At 25.0% G+C, this 13,398-nt stretch overlaps 1 protein-coding gene across 2 annotated transcripts in view; it reads left to right on the forward strand.

Moving 5' to 3' along the window:
- LOC145829223 (dynein axonemal intermediate chain 7 homolog) overlaps positions 1–12,996 on the forward strand; it is a 35,780-nt gene extending 22,784 nt beyond the window's left edge. For both annotated transcript variants that reach the window (XM_082936965.1, XM_082936964.1), the window contains exons 9-15: positions 117–392; positions 2,804–3,053; positions 8,072–8,286; positions 11,394–11,561; positions 11,821–11,931; positions 12,104–12,251; positions 12,657–12,996. In XM_082936965.1, coding sequence (XP_082793091.1) covers positions 117–392; positions 2,804–3,053; positions 8,072–8,286; positions 11,394–11,561; positions 11,821–11,931; positions 12,104–12,251; positions 12,657–12,826 — 1,338 coding nt within the window. In that variant the 3' untranslated portion in view covers positions 12,827–12,996. The remainder of the gene's footprint in view (positions 1–116; positions 393–2,803; positions 3,054–8,071; positions 8,287–11,393; positions 11,562–11,820; positions 11,932–12,103; positions 12,252–12,656) is intronic.
- Positions 12,997–13,398: the final 402 nt, after the last annotated feature.

Below are 13,398 nucleotides of genomic sequence, written 5' to 3' on the forward strand. Positions count from 1 at the left end.
TAGTTTGCAAAATAATTTTTTGAAAGAATAAATATATTAAATATTTTTAGTTTAATTTTGTTAAAACTAGCTTTTAGAACTCTAGTTGTAGTTCATTAAAAACGCTATATATATAGATTGAAGAACACAATACTTCACAAGCTGAACATTTAACCAATGACCTGGTGGAAGGAACAAAAAAAAGGACTTCTATAACGACCACAAACGAAGAAATCACCAAAAACGAAACAAAAAAATGTTTTAATGAAGATCTTGATGTAGATTTAGAAAACATGCTTGACCCAGATGTGGTTGATTTGAGACAGTTCACAAGGATTGGTAATATAATTTCATTGGACATTATAAGAATGCCTGTACAGCCTTCAACCAGTAAAAGTTGGACTTTGAGACAGGTTCAACAAGCTAAATAATAGCGATTCTTTTTCTTTAACTTAGTTTAACGTTAATAATTTACTTTCTTATAACAAAATATGCACATATAAGAGAATGCATTTGAAATAGTTTTATATGATAGTGCAAAAGGTATGCATTGTTAATTCGGTAGTATATAAAATATATTTTGTAAAATCTGGCGTTGATTACATTTTAAATTGTAATTAGTTGATTTTTTTTTCACATAACTAATGAAGTATTGTATACTTTTATATGATTCGATCAATGCATTTTTATATTTTGAAGTCAAAAAATATTGTTAGAATGTAAATTGTCACGATTAAGTGTATAAACATTTTACTGCATCAAAGCATAAGACAACTATTTGTTAGCCAACAACAGTTTAAAACTACATAATTAATTATAGTAAGTACACTTTAGATAATTAACAAAGTTATTGTAGGTAAATTATAATAAGAGTCTCAAAGTTATTGATATCATTTTACAAATAAAAAAGTAAGTAATCTGTAAGAATATTATAAATACTTTTTAGTACAAACTTATTCATGTTATAATTTAAGGTCCAAAGTTAAAGTTGGATAATTTAATTCGTTAGTATTTTTCAAGTTTTACATTGTTTTCAAAAAAAAAAAAGTGTTGTTTTAATTAGCTGGTGTTATTAAAAGTTTTTGTAGTGTACAGTTAGATCACAAAAATAATCTTAAGTCATTGTTAGTGATCTACGGGTCCGGGCTTGTTTTTTTGCTAATACTCGGCTCCAATTAATCAAAAAGAATAAGCTTAGTTTTTTTGTAGAAACAAAACTTATACGTTAAAATAAACAATCAAACTAAACTTTAAAATCAACAATATGAAAGTAATTAAATAGTTAATTTAACTTGATAAAAAAAATATTGTCTTTAAATGGTGTGCATTGGTTTCTTTGTATTTAATGAAGTTTAAGTTATCTTAAAAATTTTACTGTTTATTTGTAATACCTGTTATTTAAATTTTAAGTTATTTTAGTCATGGCTCGTGCGCGTCAGGCTAAATCAGGCTAAGTCAGGCTAAATCACTTTTTTTGAAAAACGTCAGGCTAAATCATTTTTTTTATTTAAAAATTTGTGAATTTCAGTTTTTTTCAGTTCAAATAGCCGAAAATTTTTGATTAGAAAAAAGAGAAATATTTTTAAGATCAAATTGAGATATGAATTTATTTCTAGATAAAGATTTAGTTATTAAACGCAAAATCAGTCATTATTTCTAAAAATAAATGCTTAAAACATTTTGTTTAATCCCTAAAAAAATTTAAGAATCTTCATTATTTTGTTTTGTGTAGATTATATACGTCATGATTATGAAAATTCCAAAAAAATACAATTTTAACATTACAGTTTAGTTCAACAACTCATGTTTGTTTGATTTTGTTTACACCAGCTATGTTTTTCAGAGCTTAGTTATTTGAACTGTTTTAATTTCTAATCTAAAGGCTTTATACCAAATACTTTTTAGATTGTAACTCTTAGCAGTTTATTCATATATTTTATTGTTTGTTTGTTTAAAGTTATTAGAGATATTCACAACACTAAAACTTAGCTTTAAGATATAAGTACTAAGTTTTGTTGGAGTACAAATTTTAGGTACAATTAATTTTTCTTTACAAGAACATACAAATTATTTTAGGTTTTTATTTTTAATTTAAGTGTAAGCTTTTAATATCTACGACATCAACAATCACTGTTTTTATTTAGAGTTTAGGATTTATAATTATGTTTTAATTTTAAGTATTAGTTAAAATACTAAATTAAACATTTTTTACTTATTTTAATACTCGTGTAAGCGTTTCATTTTAAATTTTAATAAAACACGACAATGCACGTCGTTTTATGATAAATCTTTCAGTTATAATGGTATTACTTATTGCTTAATTAAATTGAGCAATTGAGTTTAGTAAAATATATTAAATTTTTGCACTAGTAATAGATTATTTTAAAACTTACCACTGAATTTGTTATTATAGGGCATAGGGGGTCAATCACCTTTTTCACAATTTAGTCATATTTTATTGAGTTGTAACTAGCTATGAGTTGGTTTTTGCAGATTTTTAAGCTCAAAATTTTTTTGAGATAAAGCTGGTTGAAGTCAGAGACTATAATGGTACTAATCAAGACCCCCCAATACCTAAAATGACTTATAAATGGGGATTTTCATTACTTTGAAAAAATGTCAGGCTAAATTGGTATCATTCAGGCTAAATTAAAAAAATTTCGCGCATGAACCCTGTAGTGCAAACTTCAAAAAAATAGTTAAACAATATATATTAACTGTCTTTCAATTTTTATTATATTTTTAGTAGTCACATGTATATGTTGTCTATGTTTTTCCATTGAACGGACTTTTGGTTAATCTTATTCTCTTTTTAAATTTTAAGGTAACGAACGAACCGCTAGAAACTTTAAAGTACCCTGATGACATTATTATAAAAGAAACTGTGAAAAAAACTGACTCAGATATTAGTAGCAGCATAAGACCAGATTCAGCTGATAAAGAAAACGAAGATAAGGAAGTAATAAAGAAGGATGTACATCCTGCACGAACACCAACGATAGGAATAACGATGCCAATTCCTGACAATGTTAAGATTTACGAGGAACCTTTGCTTGCAAGATGGGATTCTAAAGGTATATAAACAGTTTATTAGTTTTAAAGTAATTTTGTTTAGAGTTACTAGCTTCTATAGTGGTGCGTTTCTAACATAAGTATAAAGTCCAGGGTGACCTAAACTTAAAGAATCCTTGAAAACCATGGAGTTTGAAAATTGAAACATAAAAAAGTGATGGAAATTGATACTTTTTAAAAAATATCATACAAATCTAAACCCTGAAAATCTAAACAAAAATTGTGGAATTACAAACAATTTATACTTAAAAAAATCTTAAAAGTCCTCGAACGCTTGACTTCTGTAAGAATATTTTCTAACAATTTTTTTTTTAATTTAATAATTATGATTTCTAAAGTTTACTAACACATTAAACTCATTGATACTTAAACTTACCTGTTTGTAAGCAGAAACAACTTTTTTTATACCTAAAATATTACTCAAGTTTACAGAACTCTTTAATTATTTTGTTTTAACTAGATATTTTAACAAACGGTATTTAACTTAATATTACTATAAAACACTATATACCAGGGACGTAGCTAGCTCAAAAAAGTTACGAATCTGCAAAAAAAACAAGAATAATGTGTGATGACGTCATAGCGGGAATAGAGTAGTTTTAACTACCTTTTATTTTATATGAATGTGTGCAGTTTTGTTAAAAATTTAAATAAATTGAATGTTGAAGTATAATGAATAACTGAATACAAGGCAATTTGTACTGCTCTTGACCCCTATAATTCTTTATGTGTTGCAACTTTTATGAACCTGTAAAACCTTTCATTTAGAATAAAAATACTAATTAAGAATATAATTTTAATAATATTACTGTTAGGCCTAAGATATATAACTTTGAAAACAGTTTCCCCAATTCAGAAAACATTTGCAAAAATTGTTGCTTTTATTAGATAAAAATCATAAACTTTAGGAGTTGAATAAAAAACAAAAGAGATATAAAATAAAAAAGTTCACAACATTAGATAAAATTCAGATGTACAATTACTTTATTATTGTCAACAATAATTCATAAAGAAATGAAGAGTACACGTCTTTGTAAAGCTTTGGCAGCATAAACATTTAGCTGTAAAAAAGAATGAAACATTTTCTTACTGAAAACAATTTTTTATGAATAAATGAACACTCAAATTTTTTTTTTCCAATATATTTCGTCAAATTATCTTCAGGGAAATTACAATTGAAACAATACAATAAAACAAAACAAGTATACATACAAAAAATTTTACAAATAAATTAACTAATCGATTAAGTAAACGTAAATGTAATCAACAAAAACTCTAAAAATCAACGCAAAATGGTCTTAACTAAATAGTCAAATTATTTCTTTTTACATAAATTTGGTTTATTTAAATGTATTAAGATGGCTTCAAGTCTAATTAATTCCAATGTATTTGAACATTGTCGCATTACACTGAAACTAGATAATGTAAACTTTTAACTTTGAATAATCTAAGTTGTGGAAAAAAGTTTACATTATCTAATTTCAGTGTAATGCGACAATGTTCAAATACATTGGAATTAATTAGACTTGAAGACATTTTAATACATTTAAATAAACCAAATTTATGTAAAAAGAAAGAATTTGACTACACTTTAGCCTTATTTAGTTAAGACCATTTTGCGTTGATTTTTAAAGTTTTTGTTGATTACATTTTTGTTGATTACATTTACGTTTACTTAATCGATTAGTTAATTAATTTGTAAATTTTTTTGTATGTATACTTGTTGTGTTTTATTGTATCGTTTCAATTGTAATTTACCTGAAGAGAATTTGACGAAATATATTGAAAAAAAAAATGAGTGTTCATTTATTCATCAAAAATAATAAAATAAAGTCTGATGTTTAAATTACTTGAAAAAAAAATTGTTAAATAAAAGCTGTAAAAAAGAATTAATTTTTTTTTTTACAAAACAAATTTGTTAAATAAAACAACTTAGTTAAATAACCACAAACTTTGAATATTAAACATCTATATTTTTCCGATACAATTTAAAACATATAAATAAATTCAAACATAAAGATTTCAAAACATAAAATAAATTAAATTTTCATTTCTTAAACTTGTTAAGAATTAATAATACAACTATACACTTGTTAAAATAAATAGTATTAACTTATTCTTTTTAATCTTAGATTGAAAAAGTTATATAAAAACTTGTTTTAAAACCATTTATCATTTATCAAACATTGATTAAAGAATTAAACTGATATATTTTATAAATTTCATTAATAATTTTTCCAATGGTTTTTCACACAAGCTATCCCTTTGGTAATAAATTTTTAATTGTGGCTTAAGTTTATTAATTGAAGGATAACTTTCAGAAACATTACTAAAAAACTCACCTAACTGCACTTCAGAACAACTTTTATAATCTTTTATAAATTTGTTTATATTAATCTTGAAAAACTGATATATTTTATAAATTTCATTAATAATTTTTCCAATGGTTTTTCACACAAGCTTATCCCTTTGGTAATAAATTTTTAATTGTGGCTTAAGTTTATTAATTGAAGGATTACTTTCAGAAACATTACTAAAAAACTCACCTAACTGCACTTCAGAACAACTTTTATAATCTTTTATAAATTTGTTTATATTAATCTTGAAAAAATAAAAACTTTAACTAACCTAAGCATTTATAAAATATTTAAAACAAGTTTTAATTTAAAAATAAAGTTCTAAAATATAAAAAAAACACTATAAATTGTTTATATTATTCTTGAAAAAAAGTTTATATTATTGAGTTTTTCAGTTTGTCTTCTTGTTGCAAGCTATATGTCTTATGGTGTTATTTTTTCTGATTTAATAGATTCTAATATTCTTGATAAAACTTCAGGAAATGATAACATCATCACATTTTCAAAAGTTTTTCATTTTTGTATATTTGTCAACCACAGGGATTTAATCTTAAAACACTCAACTCAGAGAGTCAATTTGATTTAAAACAAAAGTTAATTCTTCATGTTAGCTTACTTTGAGGTTCATCTACTTTAAAATGTATCTTGTTATATATCTTCTATCTGTATTTGCTCTTTTGTAACACAAAAAAAAATGTAAATTTCAAAAAATGTTAAGTTCTTTTTGACTCACCACAAACATTTCAATAGTACAAGATCCTCTCTCACACTTACTTTTTTATTCTCTGACATCATTTAAACCAAACCTACAGCTTTTAAATGGATTTTTTTACAATAGTTTGCTGTTTGATAACAGAAAGCTACACCATGCAATTTGTATACAATTTAGATGTTTTCAATTTGTTCAATATTTACGACAAAAAAGTGCTAGAGAGTACAGTTAATGTAAAAATTATCTCTCAGGAGTGCAAAACTGAGTATAAACGAATACTTAAAGCTAAAGAAACAAGGTCTTAAACGCTGAATAATCGAAATAAAAGCGAGTTTTTTCGCACAAATGTTTACGTTTCTGTAGATTTGCAGAAACGTACCAAGCTACGTGCCTGCTATATACGGTAAAGGAAATAATGTATTAAAAGACTTTGAATTTTTAAATATGATATTCTACAGTATCAAAAAAAAGTTATTTTGGCCATAGGGGGCAAGGTAAGTCACTTTTTTCAACTTTTTGTTAATTTACAGAGTCTTAAGTAAGCTTTAAGTTGCTTTTTATACCGTTTTAACATCAAGCTAAGTTTTGAACCATAGACGGTTAAATTTAGAGATAACAATAAGTTCTGATAATATGGAAGGAAAAAACTAGAACGGTAAATAAGTTAAAATCACTAAAAAATATATACTTCTACGTTTTTGAGATAAGTATCTCATATTTTGCAATTCTGGAAATGTTCTTTGCAATATTTTAAAAATTGTCTTAGAGAATTTGTTTTTGTTTTAGGAAAGTTGTTTTTTCAAATGTAATCAAAAAAAGTATTTTGTTTTTTAGTCATCAATTTTTATTTTAAAATTGTTTAGAAATTTGTAATGATTTTTTTGTTAATTAAACAAGTAAAGTTTAATAGTAAAAATGACATAAAATCAGTATGTAAAAAATATATTATTTAATTATAGCTGATAATACGCATTAGCAATTTTACAGGAACACAAAAATTCCTTTATACTGAAAATTCTGCAGAAATAGTGTGAGTTTTTTCAACGTAAGATTCAGTGCTCTTAAAAGCTTCAATCTGTCAAAAAAGCATTAGTCAGAAGTGCTTCTACAGTGAGTCACATGTATCCGCAGTTTCTTTGTTTCTTGTGGAGCTTACAATAGTACAAGTTATATCTCTAGCTTGTCTAGTATTTTTCCACTTATTTTGCTGACAAATTGCAGGCGATGTATATGGTTATATGGATTTTTCAAGTTAAAATCGCGACAATAAATTTCAACTTATTCCAAGAATGTTTCCAGATAGTGGAATCCCTATAAGTTTTCTTATTGAAAAGACAAAACTTGCACTTACTATACGTTTTGCTTCGGCGACATTCTTTTTTTATAAGTTAGTTAGGAAATTTCAAAAAATATACTTAGTAAAGACTGTAAACTAATTTTGCACAAACTTTTGGTGAAAGTCTTGCTGAGCATAAAAAAAAGTAATGGATGATATTATAACATTTTCGGATATATAACTTGAAATAATTGTAACTATAGTGTTACATGGTTTAAAGTTTGTTAGATGCAGAAGTGGGTTTGAAGTAGTCTTTTGGTAAGGCCTTAAAATAATTTTCTAAGAAAACAATTTGAATGGAATAAAACTTAATATAATAACTTTTCAGTAGACTCTTAAGGTACCGAATTTCAGTATAAGTATATGCTAGAGTAAAATAAAGGTTTTTAATTGTTCCTTTACAATGTATAATGCACACAAATCTTACACTTGAATACATTACTGATAACTAAAATGTTTACGATAGTAATACTTTCAAATTTGCTATTAAATAATGTCTGTAACCCACTATGACTTAAAATTTTTTGCTGTTAGTTATATTTTTTACTTGTGCATGACAGTACCAGTATTTAATTTAGCTAGCTTACAAAAATTCAATTAAAAATTGTTATGCAGACATGCATTGGAAAACTTCAGGCTTGACTAACATATTTTACGACGAAGAAAATAAGAAAATTTCATTTGATACTGAGCACTTCGCCAGTTTTTGTATATTGCAAGACACGCATCTGCACATGCCTTATCAGATGTGGGAGCTTCAACCAACCGGTGGAGCTACTGCGCTTTTTTCAGTGGTTGCTGTCTGCAGTGAAAACATTTTTGAAATAGAAGTTTGTCAATTTTTATTTTTATATATTAATAATAACTTTAGTAATGTTTTTCTGGCTGTGTTTAAATTAAGGTAAAATAGTATTTATGATCCAGTAATGCCAAAAATAAATGTTTAAATAATGTGCAATAGTGTAGTACTTTTTTTGCTTGTAAACATAATAGTTAAAACAGTTTTGATTTTTAGTTTTAGATATCCACTTATGACGTTAATATGTTATAATGAGTGTTGTAACTGATTTACTATTATTTCTAACTCGCGATCATATTAAACTCAATCATTTTAAACTTGAACAGTTTAAGCTCAATCAATTTAAAATTTTAATTTTTGTTTTTATAACAATTTAAGTAGATAAAAAGTTATAGGTTCCATCAGAAAATGTTCAATTAATAAAAATTAACACAAAATTAATAAAAAAAAAAAATCCTAAATGTGGTAATAATTACAGTGAGACAAAGTTCAAAGTTTTAAGAAGTTGCACGAACATTTTTGATTTAATTAAAATAGAAGCTATTTATATTCACTTAAACAAGCCAGAATTATGCAAACAAAGAGAATTTGATTACTCATTATCCTTGTTTAAATTAGACTAATTTTGTTTTGTTTTAAATTGTTACAGTTAATTACGTTTTCCTTGTTGTTTTTAATTTTTTGTTATAGTTTAGGGTTTTTTTTTGCTATTTGATTGATAATTTCTCATATAATTAAAAAGGCTATATAAGTTTAAAATTTGTTTTACCTTGTTACAATTGTAATCACACTGAAGAAAATTGTTGAAATATATATGTGTTGTTGAAAAAGACTTGTTTTATGTATAAAAATTAACACAATTAAGCAAAATTAATTAGAGATAGATTAAGAGTTTATAATTACATAATTATAAATAAATTAATTACAAATTTAACTAAGCTAAGCAAACGTATAAACATAATAAGCGACAAACAACAATCATAACAACTTATAAAGATTAGATTTTTAATCGTTCTGTTGCTTGCATAAATTAGGTTTAAACGTTTTTATGAATTAGATTTTAAAATACTTAGATGATAATCATTACGTGCTTTACTTATAATTGAAAAATTAATGTTACTGTAACTCTTTACACAATAATAATTGTTTAACAAGTGTTCGGCAATCGCCGATGACCTGTTAAAAGGTTTATTCAAACCCGTGTCTATCCAACTTCTAAGAGATTTTGAAATATGTTGGTCTCTTTAAATATGAAAACTCTGGGACGTTCTGCCGATATACACACTATCACAGTGGCATTTGAGCTTGTAAATGACTTTACTTTTTTCTAGATCAGCAGTGACATCCTTACAAGTCCTATTCAAAGGCTTTCTTGTAAAATGACTAATTCTTAGTTGTACAGATCTTAAAGTAGAGTTGACAGTGTTTTTGACATTCTTTTCAAGAGCTGTTGCTTCTTTACCTATATATGGCAGTCTTAAATATATAGTGCACTTGCTTGGTCCTTGTTTAATAGGTTTTTCCAATTTAGAAATCGTATTGTTTTTTTTTTACTAATGATATGTGACGGATAACCAAGAGCTCCAAAAATACTTTTAATTTTATCTAATTCTTAATCCATAAACAACTTCTTTGAACAAATCTTGTGTGCTCTGAATACCAAACAGGATATTAAGCCAATTTTTGGGATTAAGGACAAAGCGACTGAAAAGAAATATATTGGCCAGCGAAAGTTGGTTTTCTATAAACAGTAGTAAGTAACTCAGTAGATCTACGCAATAAATGAACATTTAAGAAAAGTTATCTTTTTCTTTTTAAATTTGGGTGTAAATTAGAAATTTTGCTAAATAATTCATCAATTATGTAATCATCATTGTAAGATACAAAAATATTTTCTGATGAAACCTATCACTGTTTACTAACTCAAAATTTAATTTTAAAACTAGTTGCTAACAAAAGTAATTTATAAGTGTTAACTGAAATCGATTTTATTTGTTTTCTTAATAAAAATGTTTTTAAATGAATCATATCTCAAATTTCTGTTTAATGTATGTAGTACAAAAAAGTTATATACTTTAAGTAGAAAAATCCACAAGTTATATCGAAAACATTTCACCTATTTTTCAATTTTAAATTAGTTTTCGTATATAATGACAGAATTTCTAAAGTTTTAAATAAAATGATAAGCTAGTAAGTCTATTATGTTTTAACTAATTTTATTATTTACTGCATTTTGTACGTGTTGAGAACTATAAAAGACTAGTTTGAAAAATAAGTTTTACATCTTTCTTCAGTTATTAAATTATCAATAGATGAGTAAGATTGTTTTCTAAAAACTACTGTGAACGCTTCGAGAAAAGCAAAAAAGAAATAAAAAGTTTTAAATTAAGTGCAACAAATTACTTATTTCCTTAATCTTTTAAATGTTTGAGTTAATAAACTTTATTTTTTTACAACTTTATACAATTTATAAATTTTACAATACATAAGCTTTATAAAACGATAGATGGTTACTTATTTACTAATTATTTGTTTTATAAGCGATTTTATTTTTGAAGTTAAAAATAAACATTTTAGCAGAATAAGACAAACTTTTACATAATGTTGTCATAAGTTGAACTATAAAGTTATCAAAGTAAAAATATTATACAAGTGTAGTATTATAAAACTACTAGAACAAATTTTAAACTGGAATAAAAAATATAAATAAAACAATTATCTACAAAAGTCAACCTGAATTTTATTTATGTTTAAAAGAAGTGTTTATGTGTCTTAACTCAAAAAATATTAGTATCATATCATTTTTGTCGACAAGTAAAGTTGTATCTAAAAAGTAATAAAGCATTATCAAACTGATTGTTTAAAAAGTTAAAAACTACATTTATTTTTTGAACTTTAATATTGTTTTAGTTGTATACTATAGGTTATTATATCTAATACTTATATACTATGATTTATGGATAAATGTTTTTGTTAATGTGCAATACTTCGTAACTAGTTGTTAGATAATTTGATCACGTTAAAAAAGTGTGTTACGCTTACCAAACTGCTTTAATTTAGTTCAGTATAATATTACAAAATAAATTAATTTCCTAGTATAATTTATTATCTATTGAAACTTTTTAATTTATTGACCAGGGTAGCGTATGTAGGTTATTGAAACCTGAAGAAGAAACTTGTGACGAGTTTGAACATATATACGAGAAATGGATGGACCCTGATGATTTGATTCGTATGATGAAAGATGCTGGGAATGTAATCTTCCCTAACGAGGACTCTGTAAAATTTGTCAGTGTAGCTGAAAAGGTATTACCTTACTTAATTTTATTGAGTATTTCGATGTTATCTTTGACTCAAAAACTGTTTGATAAAGCAGTAAGATCTTTTATTAGAAATGTATTTGTTGGTAAGTAAAACTAAAAAAAAATCAAAAAATTCCTGACTACAACAACTATTTGGTGTATATTTTTGAAAAGTATTGATAAAATCATACTTAAATTATACTGTCTAAATAAGTTAAATTTTTGAAAGTATCTATACAAGATTTCAATAGTTTTGTATTTAGGAATTAAATGTCAATGAAATTTATGATCAAATTGCTTACTTGTCACCATCGTTTGGTTTCGGATGGAGTAAATTTGCTAATGATGTCAGAGAAAACGAATTCGTGTTACAGGTTTTTTAAAGCTACCTTAAACTTAAATTACTTTTTATACGTGCATTGAAAACATTTTGTTTTAAATGATACGTATGTACTAAGATTTATATTATTTTTCTGCTTAAAATTTTTTTTTTTCTCACAAGTATAAATTTAGATTTGAATATAAAATCTAAAACAATTTTTTTAGGTAGCTCCAGTTACTAATCCAAAGATAAGTGATGTGCAGCCTTTAAGTGAATTGGATGATGTGTCCACTTATATAATCAGTGATGACAGAAGTTATAGGTTATACTGTAGTGAGCAAAACATTAAACTTGACTATCAAATAGCTCCAGGTTTTCGTCTGTAAAATAATAATAATTTTTACGGTGCATAACTTAAATAGAATATTTAAAACAGCTCATTGCATAACTAGTAGATTTTTTTACAAATAAAATTCTTGCTTAAATTCAAATGTGTAAAAATGAGTTATAACATTATTTTGATAGTTTAAATTTAAATTTTTTTGTAAATAGTATATTTTATAAGTGGATGCCCAAAATTTTTACTGATGAGAGTGTGCCGAAACTACTATAAAATAAAATGTAATATTTATGCAATTTTTTTTTACATATTCTATTAAAAATAACAACAATTAAATTATTTAATACCATGAAGTAAAACAAAAGTAGTACAAATGGTAATTTCTGTAGCTTGAAGACTTTCTTTTATGTTTTATTTTTTATTTTTAATATTTTAAGGATGTAATCACCACACTGATTTACTGCAAGCTGTACAACAAACTCCTATACCGCAGAATGGAGAAAAAGCTTTAAAAATGCTAGTTTCAAGAACGAATGAAGGCAGTGTTGAAATGGTATCCACAGTTAAAACTTTGCTACAAGCGACTAACGTTCTAACATTTTCTTAATAATATCAGTTGTTTAAATGTTTAAAATTTAGTATTCACTCACTGTGGTAGTAAATTTACGCTGTGATTTTTTTTAGTCAGACTTTGGCGAATATTTTTATAAGTTGTTAAAACTTTCATAGATAATAAATAGTTTTAAATATTTTCTGCTGTGCTTTATAAAAATACGTTTTCACAAAAAAAAAAATATTTCATTATTTTACCAAAAAATTGTTTAATACTTTTTAAACTTTTGTCTTTTAATGCACTTATAAGTTTGTAAAGAAAATAAAAAACAGTTTTTCTAGATTATTTTAAAATGTTGATAAGTGTTGAAACTGATTAAAAAAGATTATATAGATTTGAAAATTTCTAGTTTTTTTGCAAAGTTGAAAAAGATATCGATCACCAGAACAAAAGTTAAATACCGTGCGCTGTAACACATTTGACGACAATTTTTGCTGAAAGTTTGTTATATCAAATACTTAAGAATAAAACTAGCTGAAAGAATGTTACTTAGAATACTTTAATTTTTTATCGTTAATGTTAATTTTATTGTGACTGCTAATTCTTAATCAAGGGTATAAGCTAAT

This window comes from Thalia democratica, chromosome 2 (genome assembly GCF_965202585.1).
Source record: "Thalia democratica chromosome 2, ktThaDemo2.hap1.1, whole genome shotgun sequence".
In the NCBI taxonomy this organism is placed as follows: domain Eukaryota; kingdom Metazoa; phylum Chordata; class Thaliacea; order Salpida; family Salpidae; genus Thalia; species Thalia democratica.